Source organism: Tachypleus tridentatus, chromosome 4, assembly GCF_004210375.1.
Source record: "Tachypleus tridentatus isolate NWPU-2018 chromosome 4, ASM421037v1, whole genome shotgun sequence".
Classification (NCBI taxonomy): Eukaryota; Metazoa; Arthropoda; class Merostomata; order Xiphosura; family Limulidae; genus Tachypleus; species Tachypleus tridentatus.
The window spans coordinates 27,912,894-27,932,856 of NC_134828.1; the positions used below are offsets into that span (position 1 = coordinate 27,912,894).

The 19,963-nt window shown below is 33.3% G+C and overlaps 1 protein-coding gene across 7 annotated transcripts in view; it reads right to left on the reverse strand.

Moving 5' to 3' along the window:
* The window catches only part of Stacl (SH3 and cysteine-rich domain-containing protein), a 171,201-nt gene extending 152,737 nt beyond the window's left edge, over nt 1-18,464 (reverse strand). For 6 of the 7 annotated variants that reach the window (XM_076497428.1, XM_076497427.1, XM_076497425.1 and 3 more), the window contains exon 1: nt 18,154-18,462. In XM_076497428.1, coding sequence (XP_076353543.1) covers nt 18,154-18,256 — 103 coding nt within the window. In that variant the 5' untranslated portion in view covers nt 18,257-18,462. Of the gene's footprint in view, nt 1-18,153 lie in introns of all 7 variants that reach the window. The other variant, XM_076497426.1, reaches the window with a different exon arrangement.
* Nucleotides 18,465-19,963: the final 1,499 nt, after the last annotated feature.

Sequence of the window (19,963 nt, forward strand, 5' to 3'; positions counted from 1 at the left end):
TTTCTCATAATAAATGTGAAACCAAAACTAGAACCACATTTCCCTGAATCAGTGTGTCAAAAATATGCACTAACTATCATTCAAGTTTCCAACTAACTGATACTGCTGGCTTCTAGAATGATTTAGGGTCATTCATAAATATTTCTGTAATTGTCGTTGCATGTATTTCAATGTAAAACATGCATAAAATATTCTCTGATCCAAACGTACCAAAAGACACAAAACAGAGTTTTAAACACGCTGAACTACTAAAACATTCATGAATATGAAAACAAGATATTCTAGTACAATGACAAATCACGTTTAATTATTTAAGGCTTAACGCTTAATGGTTTAGTAAGGGGCATAATGAACTAAATAAGCAGTTCAAAAATACAGTAACAGCAACGTTCACGGTGAACAAGCTTCGATTTTAGTAATTACTGCTCGACACATAGTATAGTTATCACAGAGTGAAAATGTACATTTCTCAACATAATTCTATCCTGACTATGAGTATCGATTGAAACGTTACAATAATTAAAATCAGAACTTACCTACTGAAAAAGTTGTTCTTACGTCATTTTTAAATTAATTACTACAGGTCTAGTAGTGGTGGCGGATAAACTAATCATACAGTTGAAAGCACAATACATAACAATTGACTATTATATGTTAGTACAGGTTTAATGGGTGGTTGTTGCCTAACTAATCCGCTTATTCAATTTTTTAACACAGCCCATATTATGGCTTCTACAAAAAAAAAAGGCACTCCGAGAATAGGCTTAGAATAACGTTATTACTGGTAATAATATAGATACTCAAGTGGTAATATAAGGTATACACTTTCAAAGGTATGATATTACACTATGTTTAGCGGTTGTGATTGATATTACGTAACAATTGGTTATTATAGTAAATACAGATTTTGCTGAATATAATTACTGTATTTCTCGGCGTCGAAAACACTATTTTTACCCCAAAATAAGTCTCAACAATTTTCTCTACGTCTTCCAGGCCGAAGTTTATGTCGCTTATTGTCCTAAACCTAGGCCTAGAAGAACCATTTCGATACAAGCGCGCATATTCTCTGATTCAAACATACACCTAAAGACACAAAACAGAGCTTTAAACACGCTGAATTACTAAAACAGCCTCTCTATATAACCCACAATGAAACGTACAAGTTATTCAATATTAAATAACAAATAAATAAACAAGATAATCATAAATTATCACAAAATTCATTGACACTTCCACAGTAGACTAAAGTAAACCATTTGATAGTCTAATTTGTCTCTTTTTCCATCAAATAACGACATTTTTACTCACCTCAAACGATCTTGATATTAAGACAACATTATAAGAACATATGAAAAATAAAAGTGCGGAAACACTACCTGGTAACGGCAGCCATTTGTAAAATATCGTAAGTTTGTTTTTGGTTCTTTTCCAGACCATTATGTTCAGCTGTTGTGTAACAATTTCAAACACAAACCTTTTCGCAATAGGAGTTCTCTATAACAGTTCAACTGAGTAAATTTTTTTAATACAGCCCATATTATATGGCGACTACAAAGAAAGGCAATCCGAGAATAGGCTTAGAATAACATTATTACTGGTAATAATACAGATATTCTAGTGGTAATATAAAGTACAAACTTTCAAAGGCAGATATGATAAGCGTATAGCTCACAAAAAACGAGAAGTGTTCAAGAGGATTTATGTATCGTAAGTCACTAAACAATCCATGAAACATCTTGGTAAGATTGGTGGAAGAGCTGCAGCCTTATTCTTATAAACAATTCATGAAACATCTTGGTAAGAGTGGTGGAAGAGCTGCAGTCTTATTCTTATAAACAATTCATGAAACATCTTGGTAAGATTGGTGGAAGAGCTGCAACCTTATTCTTATAAACAATCCATGAAACATCTTGGTAAGATTAGTGGAAGAGCTGCAGCCTTATTCTTATAAACAATTCATGAAACATCTTGGTAAGATTGGTGGAAGAGCTGCAGCCTTATTCTTATAAACAATCCATGAAACATCTTGGTAAGATTGGTGGAAGAGCTGCAGCCTTATTCTTATAAACAATCCATGAAACATCTTGGTAAGATTGGTGGAAGAGCTGCAGCCTTATTCTTATAAACAATTCATGAAACATCTTGGTAAGATTGGTGAAAGAGCTGCAGCCTTATTCTTATAAACAATCCATGAAACATCTTGGTAAGATTGGTGGAAGAGCTGCAGCCTTATTCTTATAAACAATTCATGAAACATCTTGGTAAGATTGGTGGAAGAGCTGGAACCTTACGTTTATCCTTTTCATTAAAATTTAGTTAATCAAAATTGTGGTGCGTCTTCAACGCCAGGAAATATGGTAATTAGTATCTTACCCACATTAGACTTTTAACCCTGGTCTGTGAAGTCAAGTTTCTTAATTGAAAAGGCTTGTTGGCTAAGATGACTGTGTGTTTGTAGACTATGCTCATAAAAAGAGAAACAGTTTGTCTGATAAATGATTTAGGAGAATGAATTAACACTATTCTCCTTCGACATAAATATAGGTTCACTATGGTGAGTAAAAGATCGCTGAAAACAAATATACCTTCGTTTAGCCCTTGCTCCTCCCCTCAAGGTAGGAGTCCCCAATACCAGATGAATGTTATTGACCTTCATATCTATTCTTAATAACATGATTCGACATTTGTGGATTGGATTATTAAAGAGCTATTTGGTACGAATGAGAACTAGTAGACGTTTGTTTTACTTGATAAATAATTCACGGTCTTCTGAGACAAACATAGTGAAAAGAAATAATTTATGTACTGAGAGATTATGTGCACAAAACTGCTTGCTCAGACACAGTTAATGTCAATAATGAAATCATCTGTATTTAAAATGTTTATCTAATGATAACTCAACGTTTTGAGACATTTACATGTATATCCTCTATTGGTTTCAATAGACATATCCAGCAGTTTTGAAAAGGAATAACCAACATTGTCCAGATGGCTTCTAGTTTCACACGATACCTTATGTTCTAAACACCAGGTGCGATAAGTGGAAATTAAAAAAAAAAGCATTTTGGAATGTGTATTCCGTTAGACTGATGTTAGAGTTGAATTTCATGAATATACTTCGTAATGTACGACAAGATCTGTACGTCCCCAGCGCTCGATTTCATTTCCTCTGGTGTTGAATTTTTGAGACAGATAAAAAATTGTGTGATCATTTTAATCTTAACTGTGTCGTCTTCTAGTGTTGATTTGTTGAAACAGAGAAAGGTGATTGTAATGACTTTAATCTTAACTGTCACCTTTGTTGAAACTATAGGTTGTTTCTGACAAGTTTCTGACATAAATTGTCCTTTTCTTGCTCAAAATGGTTCTTACTGGTTCCATTGGTCAAAGAGAAAAGCCATAAAAATTGACATATTTCTTTCCTACACCATATTTAGTCAGTTTGGTTTAGCTTGAATTTCGTGCAAAGCTACGTAAGGGCTATCTGCGCTAGCCGTCCCTAATTTAAAAGTGTAAGACTAGAAAGAAGGCGGCTAGTCATCGCCACCTACCAATAACTTTTGGACTACTCTTTTACCAATGAATAGTGGGAATGGCCGAAACATTATAACGCCCTCACGGCTGAAAGGGCGGACGTGTTTGGTGTGACGGGGATTCGAACTCGCGACCTTCGAAGCGAGCGCCTTAACCACCTCGCTATGCCAGGCGTATTTAGTCAGAAGTGAATATTCTACCTGAAAAGAAACCTACTGTTTGAAGATTACTCGCATTTCATGTAAAGATAAAATCTTGAGAGAAGCTAGTGTCAAACTCCGTTAAGCATACTCCAACCATTTAGAATCTTGTTCAGTCATATCATAAGAAGGAAAATTTTATGTAAACCAACATTTTCGTCCAATTAGAAGCTACTTCAGAGTTAAACAATGAAAATAGATATATTTGTTGGGATCAAAACCCGATTTTTAGCGTTATAAGCCTAGATACTTACCATTGAGCTGTCGGGGAGGGCTCAAAATAAACATCTAATTAGATAATTTAACAATACTTTTGATTATTACCCTTAAAACGATTATTAGTTTTAGCAAGTTCTGTTTTTTTTCTTACTTTTTTTGTCTTTACGTTTGGTTATTGTTGAGATCAATGCTACAAAATGGGCTATCTGTGTTATGCCCACTTTGAGTATCGAAACCTGATTTGTAAGGTCATAAACCCTCATATTTGCTGCTGGGCCAACAGGGGTGTTCGTCCTTATGTCAGTTTCGGATGGCAAAATGTTTCAATTAATAAGAAAATTGAAAATCATAAAAAACTAATCTTTCTTTCTATCCATGTTGTCCCTGGAAAATTCAGAAATCTTTTATCAGAAACTGTAAATAGTTAACTCGAGAAAAGCTGTAAATGTAAATAAAAAAAATGATGTCGAACGTATAAAAATAGATAGTTGTAACTCACGGGGACACGTGCTATTAGTGTATGACCTCAGCAGTGCCTGAACTAATACGAATAACTTTGATCAACAAAAGTATCCAAATTAGCTAGCTGTTTAAACTATTAGCACATGGAAACAACTGAATCATCTTGGAATTACTGATCAGATTTATTAAATACTGTTCTGTAATATTTATTGCACAAGCTGCTTGCAAGTCCATGTTGTTGTTGTTTACAGGGACCCATATAATATATGAGCCACACAAGAAAACGTAAACAGAAATATTAAAATCACAGTTCATCTTACTAATCACTCCTGGCTTCTGTGTATATTTTTACTTAGAAAACCAGCAGTGATTTTGCTGAATCGTTTGGGTAAGTTTTGCTTTTTATTTTTTTATATTGAAAACCATAACAGCATAAATATAAAAATCATTCAATAAGAAGCAATATATGAACTCATTGGTTCGTAAACAAGACGACAGCAGTATGATTTAACGAATTCTTCCACTCAGTATGGTATGAATAAAACTAGTTCGTGCAGAAAGTTCTGTTTTTCCACAAAGGAAAGTAGAGATCGCTTAAGTGATTTACAAATGTCATCACCTCTCCACGAGTTTTCTGCTTCATTTCTCTAACACGTTTAATTTTTATTTCTAGTAAATATGGTTGACATCAGACGCTAAACTAGTTAGAATATTTTTCACAGACGTTTTTTATTTACACCGTAAAACTTTTATCACGTGAAACTCAAATCAGCACGTTCATAATGGTCCTATTTCCTACCAGGTACTAAGAGATTATTCTCTATGTCCAAGATAACTGCGCATGACACGAATACAATATTTCGTTATCCTTGTGTTTTAGACACAAATGAAGTTGTATCCTTCGGTGTTCGAGATCGGTGACGTATAACACGTTTTCTGATACAGAATGCCACCTGGTGAGTAATTAGGTGAAAGTTCGTGACATATCATCAAGTTAAGAAGTGGTTATTTTGCGTCTCGTGCCTCAGTGGTCCAAGTTAAACCCAGGCTACGACTTGTGATGCAGTATATCGACTGATAGTCTGCCCTTCATAGGACTCTTAACGATCGAAACAAGTAACCAACAGTCAACGATAAACCTGAGAACTGAGGACTATAACGTCGTAGTTCTTGATGATACTGAGAAAATTAGTTGGAAAGTAAAAAAATGCTTAAACTAAGGGAATCAAAACCTGTTGAAGAAATTCAATAAAATCGGTTAAAGAACTTTGGAAACATTAAAATAATTGTGACATTATTGTGTGGACTATTTAGAAATTTGTGAAGAAAAACATTACTAAGAAACGCAAAACTTCGTACGTGACTTAACTGGTATCAGCATTTCCCAGAAGTAAATAATACTATTCTATTTTGATAAACCTAAATGTATATTCCTTGTGAAAAACTCCCGATATAGTTAAGGCAATGTTCAAAACTATAATACTTGGTAGACTTAGGGGTTCACACCCTATATTTAAGGAATAAAAAAATGTTATGTTGTTGTTGTTTTGAACTAAGCACAAAGCTACACAATGGGCTATCTGTTCTCTGCCCACCACGGGTATCGAAACCCGATTTTAGCGTTGTAAGTCCACAAACATACCGCTGAGCCATTGGGGGGGCGAAATGGTTATGAAATACGAAAAAGGTGGCATTAAAAATACATATTAACATATAAACTTAGTTTTAAAACTAAAACTATTGAATCATTATATTCCACTACATAGCCACAAACTACATTAAGAAAAAAGTTATGGATATTAAATCATAATATTCTACGTACATAACCACAAACTATATCAAGACCAAAGCGTTGGATAATAAATCATAATATTCTACGTACATAACCACAAACTATACTACGACAAAAGCCTATGAAAATTAAATCACAATATTCTACGTATATAACCACAAACAATACTAAGACAAAAGCTATGAACATTAAATTACAATATTCTACATATATAACCACAAACAATACTAAAACAAACGTTATGAATAATAAATCACAATATTCTACGTACATAACCCTAAACATTACTAAGAGAAAAGCTATAAATATTAGATCACAACATTCTACGTTCTTAACCACAAGCTATAGTAAGACAAAACCTATGAACATTAAATAACAATACTGTACGTACATAACCAAATACAATACAAAGACGAAAGCTATGAATATTCAATAAGAATATTATAAGTACAGACCGTAAACTTAACTAATATAAAAGCTATGAATAATACATCACAATATTCTACGTAAATAACCATAAACTATAGTAATACAAAAGCTACGAATATTAAGTGAGAATATTCTACTTATATAACCACAAACTATAGTAAGACAAAAGCTATAGATATTAAATCACAATATTCTACGTACATAACCAGAAAGAACGCAGCGTTAGATAATAAATTATAAAATTCTACGTACATGACCACAAAGTATACTAATACAAAAGCTATGAATAAGAAATCATATTATACTACGTACATAACCATAAACTATAGTAAGACAGTATCTACGTATAATAAAACGCAAAAATTATACGTATATAACCACAACCTATACTGAAAAAAAAGGTTATGATATTAAATGACAGTATTCTACGTAATAACCACAAACTATACTAAGATAAAAGCTGTGAATATTAAATCAGAATATTCAACGTACAGAACCACAAACTATACTATCATAAAAACTAAAAATATTAAATCATAATATTACACTTACGTAGATACCATAAAACACAAAGTATAGAAAGTCAAAAACTAAAAATATTGAATCCCGGTACTAGGTGTAGAATATTTATGGACCCCTTGATGCTGTGTGTAGTGCAATTCCATATGTATGGGCCCAGAATTATTACGTGTGTAACTGTGCTTATATAGACCCCTGCTGCTAGACTGACAACTAATTCGGTTTGTTTCCATGGTGAAAATTGAAAGGTTGTGATATTGATTTACGGACCCCAGCAAGATCTAATTGGCTGGGAACATACAGGTGACCTAACAGGAGTATTACTTCACATTCAGAGTCACTTCTCTTACTTACTAAACTACGCTGGGTATAGTTTATTTTACTTAGAATGCTCTAGGATAAATCCTGAAAAACAACTAATTTTTTCGGAAACAATCTTTATCTAATTTATATTAACCCTGGTGTTCTCTCATGGATGTTTCTGGTTCATATTATATTCATAACTTGAATGGTTAACCATCGCGAAACGTAATTACATTTCACGTATTCTCTGTTAGAGCGCATAGCAGTCTATAAACTCTACTTTCTAATCTTGAAGTTAGTAGTAAAACAAGTAGTTCTAACGTCTATATTACAAGAGTAGTAATACAGGTAAACACAATATCTAAATTAGAGACGGTAGTGAAACATATAGTTCTAACGTCTATATCACAAGAGTAGTAGCATAGGTAAACACAATATCTACTTTAGAGATGGTAGTAAAACATGTAGTTATTTTATCTACGTTATAGTCGGTAGTAAAACAAATAGGTATATATGACAGTAGAATAAATATTTATGAAATATATTACAAACATTTTACAGTAATGAACTATGATATTTTAAGGTTTACTATGAATATTATAGAGAATAATGAAATACATATTTTAATGTCTGTTACATACATGTTATAGTAACAAAACACGATCATTTTTAATGTCTTTTGCATGTATTTTACAGTAACAAAACAGGATATTTGAAGGTTTTCTGTAATCATTATAGAAGATAATAAAAGTTAAAGGTAATTTTATAAATAGAACTTACAGTACGATGTGTCAGTGCTCTATATTTATAACCCAAAGAAGTGAATAAGGTACAACCGTATGTCTGATAAAAAGCCAGAATTGACGAAACGCGGCAGGGGTCGTGATTCTGTGTTATTTGGGGCAAATCTTGCCAAGCACAGATGTTGATACTTTGATAAACTACCGAGTAAAACGTACGTACTTAAATTCATTGAACTGTAAGCAAGTTGTCCTTAACTGATGTATAGCCTTGGTCAAAATGTTTATATATTGTTCTAATCATGTTATTGTCTGCATGTATAACATAGCTACTCAGTAAGTGTCCAAGTAGTAATAGAGAATCTAGTATAATAAACATGTACGAGTTGTTATTCTGGTCTGTATCAGTGCTTTACAGCGTTTGCTCGTCAACACACATACACAATTGTTTTATATAAAACAATATATTTTTGGTATAATATTTTTCGAAACAAGAAAACGATCTCTCCAGACAATTCATCTTTACTTGAAGTAGAGTCACACATCTTCACGTGCCAGTAGTTACAGAGCATCAAATTATTTGACTGTCCTGAAATGGTATGAAGCTATTGGACGTTACCAGAACAATGGGGTACAATCAGTGTACTGTGTCCATAATACTAAAGCACAGGAAACCTTGTTTCATGAAGGTCTATTAGAGGATGCTGATAAAGTACTGCTCAAGATGACGTTGTTTTTGGTCAGGTTAATACATCAAAATCAAAAGAAGTCTTGCAACACCTTACGATTGGTATGATATAAACACATTCATTCCAGGGTATAAAGAAGACTAACTAACAGTGTTATCTTGCAAGAAGTGTTATCTATAACTCGATAGTAATCAAAACCCAACACATTCACCGTGCTACCTTGGAAAGACAGCATGCAAACTTACATCTAGGACACTGACGACATGTTATCTTTTTCGGATGAGTCCTATTTCCGGCTTGTTAAAGCTTATTGTTGAATTCGTGTTCGTCGTTTGCCTGAAAAACAAAATGGGGAAAGACTGTCTTTCCCACAGGAGGTAGTACAAAACATGTTTGGGCAGCTTTTCACATGGTGGAAAAACTGCTCTTCATATCCTCCAGGGGAACGTCAATGGCATCTCCCACAAGCTTCAAATAGAGACATTATTTTTGTCATATGCTAGTGTAACATTTGGCAATAACTTTGTGTTCTAGTATAACAATGCTACTGCCCACAATGTGCGTATTGCACATAAGTATCTCGATAATGAGGATGTTACAAGATTACCCTGGCTAGCAAAATCTCTAGATCGAGAATTTGTGTAGAAATGAGCCCGAAAATTGCTAGCCAAGACCATAAACCAACTACTGTAGCTAAATGACGGTGGATTACATCAATAACCTCATCTACAGTATGTTATGTTATATTGCTGGAGTTATGATAGTGTAAGGAGGATCAAACAAATACTTAATGTCCAAAGTGAAGTGATATAGGGTTACAGATGCTAGTTATAAAAATTTGATGTCTTATTTTGTCATTACATATGTTTTGGCAAGATTTTGTTGTGATAAGTTAAGTGCTGAATCACAAATATTTCTACAAATCTGATAAAACTTTTCGCTTTTATAATAAATAACTAATGATGATGTCCATAGAACCATTATAGAAATTACATATGTAGATGTTTAATATAACACTAATTTCTCACCTTGATAGTGCTAAGTGTATTTGTATTCTATTTTAATAATAATAATGATCTTATTTGTTACAAAATGTGTACATCTTTTGGTCGAGACTGTATAAAGAATTGAGTATGTCATAATAAAACGACTTGGAATAAGCAAATCACATGAAAACCACAGCCGATATAAAATCAAACATCAATAGTTAGCTTGGCACTATCATGGCAAAAGAATGCTGCCACAGCGGGTTATAAGGGGTTGAGAGGGGGGTGATATCATAATTCCAAAGTTGTTATTATAGGGCGTTCATAATGGATGACTACGTCACAAAGTATAGAAGAGTTTTTCGACTGCCATGACAGGTAACCATGACTCATATAATATATGTGTATAATTAATCAATAATTAATTAAATCGTTCTAAAAAGAGCTCTTGACAGTAATTAACTTATAATAATAATTAAATCATTTATAATTAATCATTCTAAAGAGAATGATTAACACTAATTCATTTATAACTCAATTGTAATAAGAAAGACAGTTAAGACTAATGCATTGATAATTCAATCATCCTAAAAATGATGATACAATAATTAAAACTTATTGTTTAAAGATTTTCAGTAATAAATTATTAGTTAATTAAAACAAGTAAAATTATTTCATACTAAAAAGACGATACAACAATGAATAGTTATTGTTTAAAGATTTTTAATATTAAATTAGTAGTTAATTAATACGATTAAAATGAATTAATCCTAAGAAAGACGATAGAATAATGAAAAGTTATTGTTTCAAGATTTTCAGTAATAAATTATTAGTTAATTAATACAAGTAAAATTACTTCGTCCTAAACAGAATAATACAGTTCTTAAAATTTAATCAATCAAGTATTTTCAGTGAAATTTAATTATTACACTATGTAACACAAATTTTGTACCTGGATAGTATGTGTTATTTCTTAATTGCTTATGTTGTAAAAGTACAGAAAATGGCCAATATTCCCTTTATGCTTTGCTTTTGTGACATGGATAATGAAATTTAGAAATTAACCTATTTTCTATGTAAAAACGCGCAAATTTGCATATTTTCATTTTCATAAGATCTGAATAAGACAACACATGAATCAAGATTTACATGTATTTATACTAAAGTTATACAAAAATGTTTAGAAGTGAGTAGTTTTTTGAGATTTGCGACTGTAATGTAAATCACTTTCACGTATCAGCCCCCAAATATAGTCTACCATCATGTTTTCCTTATACGCTCCCAGGTCACAAAAGCAAAGTTTGAGGAGAAAAATAGGTCTTTTCCATTTACGTTAGGCATAAGTAATTGGGAAATAACACTTTCTGCCCAGGAACAGGAAAAATATAAATTATTGTTATATAGTGTAATACATACCTCATATTTACACTGAAAATAATGAATACATTATTTCTTTCGATGTTTGATGAATCATATACATTATTTAAACAAGACAGTCATTATAACATAATCAATATTTCTTCTACCACTAAATATAATAAACGAGAGACTTACTTATTACTGTTGTTTAAAATATCAGAACTTTCAGACTGACTAAAGTTAAGACAGTAATAGTAAATCACGTGCATATAGTCTGGAAACAGGAGTTTAAGAATTACAAAGGTCAGACACAAACAGTGTGTGTCTAAAGTTAAGATACTAATAGTAAATCACGTGCATATAGTCTGGAAACAGGACTTTAAGAATTACAAAGGTCAGACACAATCAGTGTGTGTCTAAAGTTAAGATACTAATAGTAAATCACGTGCATATAGTCTGGAAACAGGACTTTAAGAATTACAAAGGTCAGACACAATCAGTGTGGATACTGATGTCAAGACAAGATTGTTTGCAATGTGGTTACACATACAGTATAGGGCTGAAAGTTATTTTAATTTAACCAATCAGTGATCTTTGTTCATTGGTCACATTATACGCTCCTCTCCACGTATTTCATACTTGTTTATTACGAATACACAGTTACAAAATACTGTTTTGTAATTTATCTATAACGTATACTAATCAAAGGATTATAATACCATCCATTACGCACGCATGTTTTGGCGGCCTAGCAACGCGTCCCTAACGGCACGCTATCTGGTGATAACTTTTTGCATCATGATCGTCTTTCACGGCGACGTTGTTCGCTCCCGTAAATACCCGCTCTCTGGTGGGAACTTTTAGAATTACGATCTCATCACCAATGGCATCATCTTTATCTCCGCCTATCCTCCGCTGTAGAGGCATCCTTTTACCACGATAGTACCAACTTAACTGTTTACGTCATGCATCAGAACCACACTTTGGCATTATTAAGTGACTACAAGATAATATGATCCTATTATCGAACATATATCGCTTTTGAGATAAATATGTGAGGTCTTTTCTATACAAAATTAATTTGCTCATATCTTAAATATGTATGCCAGTTGTGGATTTAGTACTAGAAAGTTATTCCTTTTACTTAAAGACATTGGAAGACAAGGAATATGGATCAGTACTGTGCTCTAAGACTGCTGAGAAAGACACCTACAAGTATTCGCACTCCAACCCTGGTATGGAAAGTGTGGCTACTCGCAGCAGGTGAGAGTCCACAAGCATAGAAGACTGTGGCAAAAGTTGTCCATGCTACCCAGACAAAGGTACATAACATAAGCACGAAGGTTCTGTGTCTGAGGAAGTAACATGTGTCGTACGTATACAAGTCACATACCCTAAGCAGCTGGTTAATGAGATCTATGACGGCATAGAGGTGAAGCGCTGAATGCACCATCTTTGGACTTCTGTGTAATTAACTTGTTAAAATGGGTGCTGAAAAACTGTCTTCCTTGTACAATAGGTGTCTTAATGAAGGTAACTAGGGAACAGTAGTGCGCTTCGGACACGACATTCTTTCGCTGGAGTATTTTGCAATGGGAACTACCTGTTTATCAGGTGGAGCATGACCGGACGTGACATGGACTGTAACAAAGTGGCGATACCCTGAAATCGTTTTATATAATTAACTCAACCTCTGCGTTAAAAGAGTATAATTTTCCAGGAAGAGTGTGTTGTGTTTACCTTCTGAGTTTGGCTTATATAATTTATAGCTGCAACAATGGGAAATTAGACGTTTTAACAATTTTCATTAAATGTGTTAGTTAAGAGTAATTCAGTTCACATTATTTAGTTATCCTTCCAACTACAACAACTGAAATTAGACTTATAATAATCTGAATTACGTTTATATTATTAATTTAAATTCCTGTTGCACCAATTCTGGCAATAAATCTGATAAACAGTGCCAGCCAAAGCTACCTCGTAATGAGCAATGCAGTTATTCACTTGTTGGAAAGTTTAATTTTCCAGTTGGTTGGTTTTGAAAATAACTCTGGCTGCATCTAGCTAACTTCTGGCGAAAGTTATAACTGAATCTTAATGCTAGTTACCTCCTCTGTCAGCTATTTATCTCTGGCTAGTACACGAACATTTAAAATGGCCATATGGGAAGATGAAAACAAGATAAAACAAAGTGGGCAATTTTGGGAAGGTCTATAAATAAGGGGTCCAGGCTGGCTTAACACATACTAATTTATACTCTTGATGACAGCTACATATTGAGAGAGTTGTACAACATGACGTCAGTCAGTTCTTAAAGACAGCTCTACAACCACAACATCAGTCAATTTTTGGAAAGAACTAAATCATGACACTAGTCAGTTCTTAAAGACATCTCTACAACCACAACATCAGTCAATTTTTGGAAAGAACTAAACCAAGACACTAGTCAGTTCTTAAAGATAGCTCTACAACCACAACATCAGTCAATTTTTGGAAAGAACTAAACCAAGACACTAGTCAGTTCTTAAAGACAGCTCTACAACCACAACATCAGTCAATTTTGGAAAGAACTACACAACCATGACACTAGTCAGTTATTAAAGACAGCTCTACAACCACAACATCAGTCAATTTTGGAAAGAACTACACAACCATGACACTAGTCAGTTATTAAAGACAGCTCTACAACCACAACATCAGTCAATTTTTAAAAAGAACTAAACCATGACGTCAGTCAGTTATTACAGACAGCTCTACAACCACAACATCAGTCAATTTTGGAAAGAACTAAACCATGACGTCAGTCAGTTGTTAAAGACAGCTCTACAACCACAACATCAGTTAATTTTTGGAAAGAACTAAAACCATGACACTAGTCAGTTGTTAAAGACAGCTCTACAACCACAACATCAGTTAATGTTTGGAAAGAACTATACAATCATGACATCAGTTCTTAAAGACAGCTCTACAACCACGACATCAGTCAATTTTGGAGGGAACTATACAGCCATGACATTAATTAGTTCCTAAAGAAAGCTGTACAACTACTGCGTCAGTCAATTTTGGAGAGAACTGTGCAGCCAAGAAAGATTTATACAACCTTATTGTTAGCTTACATCTCGAAAAAAGTTATATAATTTTAACATTAGCTAGTTCTCGAACAAAACAGTTAAATAATCTTAACATTAGCTAGTTCTCGAACAAAACAGTTATATAATTTTAACATTAGCTAGTTCTCGAACAAAACAGTTATATAATCTTAACATTAGCTAGTTCTCGAACAAAACAGTTATATAATTTTAACATTAGCTAGTTCTCGAACAAAACAGTTAAATAATCTTAACATTAGCTTGTTCTCGAACAAAACAGTTATATAATTTTAACATTAGCTAGTTCTCGAACAAAACAGTTATATAATCTTAATTTTAGGTAACTCTTGAACAAAAGAGTTACATAAAGTTGGCTAGTTATGAAAGAAAGGATTATACAATTTTGATGTTAGCTAATTCTGGAAATATAAGTTACATAATGTTGCAGTTCTCGGAAAAAGAAGAAAAGAGTTATGTAAGTTCACCATGAGATAGTTCTCAAAAAGATACAATCTTTACCTCAACTAGTTCTGAAAGAAAGAGTTTTATAAAAACGTTAAGTGGATTAAGAAAACAGTCACGTGGTAGATTGAAGCCAAAGTTGATAGAGGAACACTTCAAGCAAAAACACCTGTGTATGAATAACGCGTCATAACTACGCTGGATTAATAAAAGCAACATATACACTGGAGTACAACCATAAAACGCTACATTCTCTCGTGTTGTGACAATATACACCTGGAATGATATGATAAAATTATATACTTCAAGACCGGATCTTTTATAAACCCTGTGTTTTACTCTAAGCACGTAAAAGATCTACTTTCAATATTGAATAAAAAAACGTACAGAAATGAAGATAACGAATATTTATAATATATCTGCACACGTACCTTAAACATGTAAGAATTATTTGAAGCCTTTGGCATACAACGATCCCATACAACATAAATATCAACTGCTTTATCGTAAAAAAAATAAAAAAAAAAAAAAAATGGCGTACGTGTGTGTTTGTGGCTAATTTCAACTCAGCGAGTCGTATCACGACGGCCTGACTAACATGTCCAATTCTATGAAACAGTCACTGGTAAAGCAAAAATATCTTTATCAGGTGTTTTAAATCTCGTGTTTAATTGGACAAGACAGAATACCGCGTCGGATACTTTCTTTTCTTTGGACTAAAGAACTCGAGAGAGAGAAGTGCCTGAACAGAAACTCAAAATAGTAATTTAGAAATTCAAAGTGTCTAAAGCTATAAGAAAACAAATATTTGTCTGGTACAAAAGCCGGTTTTCAATCATATGTAGCAAATCATAGTTGAATTGTTTCTTCAACAGAAACTTGCAATACTTAGAGAAGCAGAGACACTTGATGTTTAAAGAAGCAGAGACTAATGATGTTCAGTTCTTGATGTTTATAGAAACAGAGACTTGAATTTTACAGAAGCAGTCACATTTGCTGCTTAGTTTTCACTGTTTACAGAAGCTGAGACGTATGGTGCTTAGTTTTCACTGTTTATAGAAGCTGAGACTTATGGTGCTTAGTTTTCACTGTTTACAGAAGCTGAGACTTATGGTGTTTAGTTTTCACTATTTACAGAAGCTAAGACTTATGCTGCTTAGTTTTCACTGTTTACAGAAGCTGAGACTTATGATACTTTATAGTTTTCACTGTTTTAAGAGGTGCTCAGTTTTCGTTTTTATTTTAGAAGTAGAGCGTTTACAGTGAGACGTTAAGTTTTATATTTTTACGTTTTTAGTGTTTATAGAAGCAGAGCGTTGTGGCGTTAAGTTTTTGTTTTTTATAAAAGTAAAGACTTATGGTTTTCAGTTTCTAGTGTTTCCAGAAGGAGACAGTTTTGGATTTTGCAGTACCAGAGAACTTTGATGCTTAGTTTTTCGTATTTAGAGAAACCGAGATTTTGAATTGTACAGAAACAAAGGGCTTATTTTTTTCAGTTTTTGATATTTATAGAAGCAGAGACTTATGGGGTTCAGTTTTTGATGTTTACATAAATAGGGCTTTTGAATTTTATAGAAGCAATGACATATGGTGCTCAGCTTTTATTGCTTATACAAACAAAGACTCATGTTGCTAATTTTTTGGGGTTTGCAAAAGCAGAGAATTTTGGATTTTTATAGAAGCAGAAACTTGAGGTGCTCAGCTTTCGGTGTTTACAGAGGCTAAGACTTGTGGTGCTCAGTTTTATGTGTTTACAGAAGCAGGAACTCATGGCGATCAGTTTTAGGTGTTTACATAAGCAGAGACTTTTTGATTTTACAGTACCAGAGACTTGTGGTACACGGCATTTGGTGTTTACAGAAAGAGAGACTTGTTGTACTCAGTTTTTGATGTCTATAGAAACAGCAAATTTTGGATTTTACAGAAGCAGAGACTTGTGTCGCTCAGTTGTAATTGTTTACACGAATATCAGACATCTAATACCTGTCATTCAAAATTAAACATAGAAAACATTTTATACAAAATTATATTATTCCTTATTATAGAGAGATAGTAGGTAGAGAGACTGAGTTTTTAACCAAAAGTAACGGTGTCTTTCTTAGTTTCTGTCTGGTTGATTCTAAGGAACAGAAATAAAAAATAAAACTTTCTTTCTAAACTTAATTCTACGATGCAATAAATGTGGCGATTGTTTTAACTCCGTAGGATAACTATACAGTTTACTATGGACTTGGTACCTTCACCAAAAATATAACATTTTCATTACGAACTTAGGAATTTCATTAACGAATGAAATAGTGTTTCATTATGAAATTAATAGTCTCACTAAATAATAAAATATTGTTTAATTATGATCTTAGTAACTTCATCCAAGAATAAAATATTGTTTAATTATGAACTTAGTAGCTTCATCCAAGACTAAAATATTGTTTAATTATGAACTTGGTAGTTTCATCCAAGATCAAAATATTGTTTCATTATGAACTTAGTAGTTTTATCCAAGATCAAAATATTGTTTCATTATGAAGTTGGTAATTTTGCTAATGAACAAACATTCTGCCAAAAATAGAACATTGTTTTATTATGTATTTAGTAGTCTCACTAAAGATTAAAATATTGTTTCATTATGAACTTATTAATATCGTAAAAGAAAAAAAAAACACCATTGTACCATTATAAACTCTGTACACTCACAAAAGAAAAAATTGTGTTCTAGTACAATTTAAATTAATATTTCAGCATGACCTTAGAAACGTAATACTTTTGAAATAAATATTCCATTGTGATTTCAGTAAATGGAAGTACTCACAATTAACGCCAAAGATCTCTATTTAACTAATGAAAGACGCAATCACACACACTCGGATACATGGAACTCTAATTTGGGATCGTTCAAATGACCCCTGTATTTTGGGCTCACCTGTTTTTCACCCATGCCTGTTCTCCGTGTGATAACGAACATTAGGCGGGCAATGAGCGTATTCTACTTGTCGTTTGTGTTTCTACCCAGTTAGACATAGAGAAAAACAAACAAATTCGTTTCTTCAAAATGTAATTAACATATCAGGCTTTGCGTTAAAAGACCCTTACTTGTTGTGAATTTGCTCATTTTAGAGTTATAATGTCAAAGGACAATTTAGTTATTCTATAATTGTGTAACTACTTAAACTTCGAATTTTTAATACGAAATTTTAGAAAAGAAATCAAAACATCATAAATTCTATCGCAAAGAACTTTTAGAAAGAGAACATTTTTAAAACGTTCTTTCTCTGTTTTCTGTGAAACTTCCCAAAGTAGACTAAACGGGTGAGCCATCACCTCCTCTAATATGTTTCAAAACTCTTTAAACAAGACGACACAAACTCACCCGTCTTAACAAGCCTGAAAGTCAGAACGTTGTGGTCTTGAAGAGGTTGGTTCAAACCCGGGGAGACTAACTCCCGAAATGGTACCTCGCCACCAGACGCCATGGAGGGCCCAGACTCTTATAGTTCACGAGCTCGTGAAACTACTGCAGAACTTTTTTATTATAAATATCGGATTAGTTGGTCTCTCAAAAAACCGTTTTCCATATTATGGACTAGCTAATATCGTCTACTCAAAAACTTATATTATTTTAAATTCACGGTCAAAGTCCTTAACTTGACACCTAACTGTCCAAAACTCTACTGGGTTCTGTAGGTCGGTAGCGTGTCCCTATAAGTAGAGATACTTAGGCGAGTCCACTGGTTTTGGGGGAGTAGTCTGAAACACAGAGGTGAACAGGAATATCTCTCGTACTTAAACGTTACTGTTACTAAAGTAACTTTTGCTGAGGAGAGTCCACTACTGCTAGAGGGAGGTTAATGTTAAGAAGGAAATGAGTAGAAGTTTATTTCTAAGTACGTAAACCTTGTTACAAAACGTACTGTTACCGAGGCGAGTCCACTTGTACAGGAGTGGGTGGGAGGTTGGCGCAACAGAGATATCACTAGAAGTATCTAAAGGTTATTATTGTTGAAAGTAATGACCTAAGGATTGATATCTGTTCAATCTATGATAGAATCTGTTTGAAAAGCCCCATCGCGAATATTAAAATCGCAGATCTAGAAACCTAACACTGGTGTCACAGTACTACACGAGAAAATTTATCCGTCAAACAGTGGTAGGACCACAGCCTCAAAAGTGGATCTCGCTGTCATTCAGGTATAATTAGTAGTTATTAATTGGATCGGAGAGGCATTTTAAATTACTTGTGTATAGAATACAGGCAGAAATCATGAACAGATGCAATTTCTGACAATACACAAGTGGGTTTTCGTTACCATGGTGTCTGAAAGAGAAATATACTATAATAGAAATGTTGAAATTTCAAAAACAAGGAAAAGGTTATATAATTTTGGAATGAAATCCAATATAGTGTTGACACGTCATCAGAATAAGGAATATAAAGCATCATAAATATAAGAAATTTAAGCATGGCATGGCCTGGTGGTTAGGGCGTTATTATATTACAGTCAATCCCACTTCTCATTTTTAAAGAGAAATTTAAGAATTTGGTGGATAGTGTTGACTAAATCTATTCCCTGCCGTTCAGAATTCTCAATCTGGGACGGCTGGCACAAATAGCTATCGAGTCGCTTCGCGCAAAATTAAAAAACAAACAACGAGAAACTTAAAGACACTTCAATGACGAACTGGTAGAAAGTTTTTAAAACACTTTAGTGCAATGAAATCAATATTAAACAGGCCTAACGTCTGTTACAATAGAGTGTTCATACTTAAAGGGTAGCACAGTAGAATGTTTAAACTTACCTTTATGTCAGTACAAGGTTCGACAAATTTAAAATTTAGTTCTTCTATAAGACATCGCTAAGGGTAAAGTTACAAATCTAATATCCTATATTCTATTCACCGTGGCGGACAGAGCTCGTGATGCAGTTTTGTGCTTAAAACAAACCCTTTATCATAGTATAATATACAGATTAGGCTTACGATTAGTACAACACATAGATCAGGCTTATGATTAGTGTAATATAGAGATCAGAATTTACCATTATTGTAATAGAGAAAACTAAATTAACTTTCGCACAGCACTGATATCAAAAATTGCAAAATAGGCTTAAGTTTTGTACAGTACAAAAACCACAATTTGCATTTAATATAATACAAAGCTCAAAAGACCGACGTTAGTACAA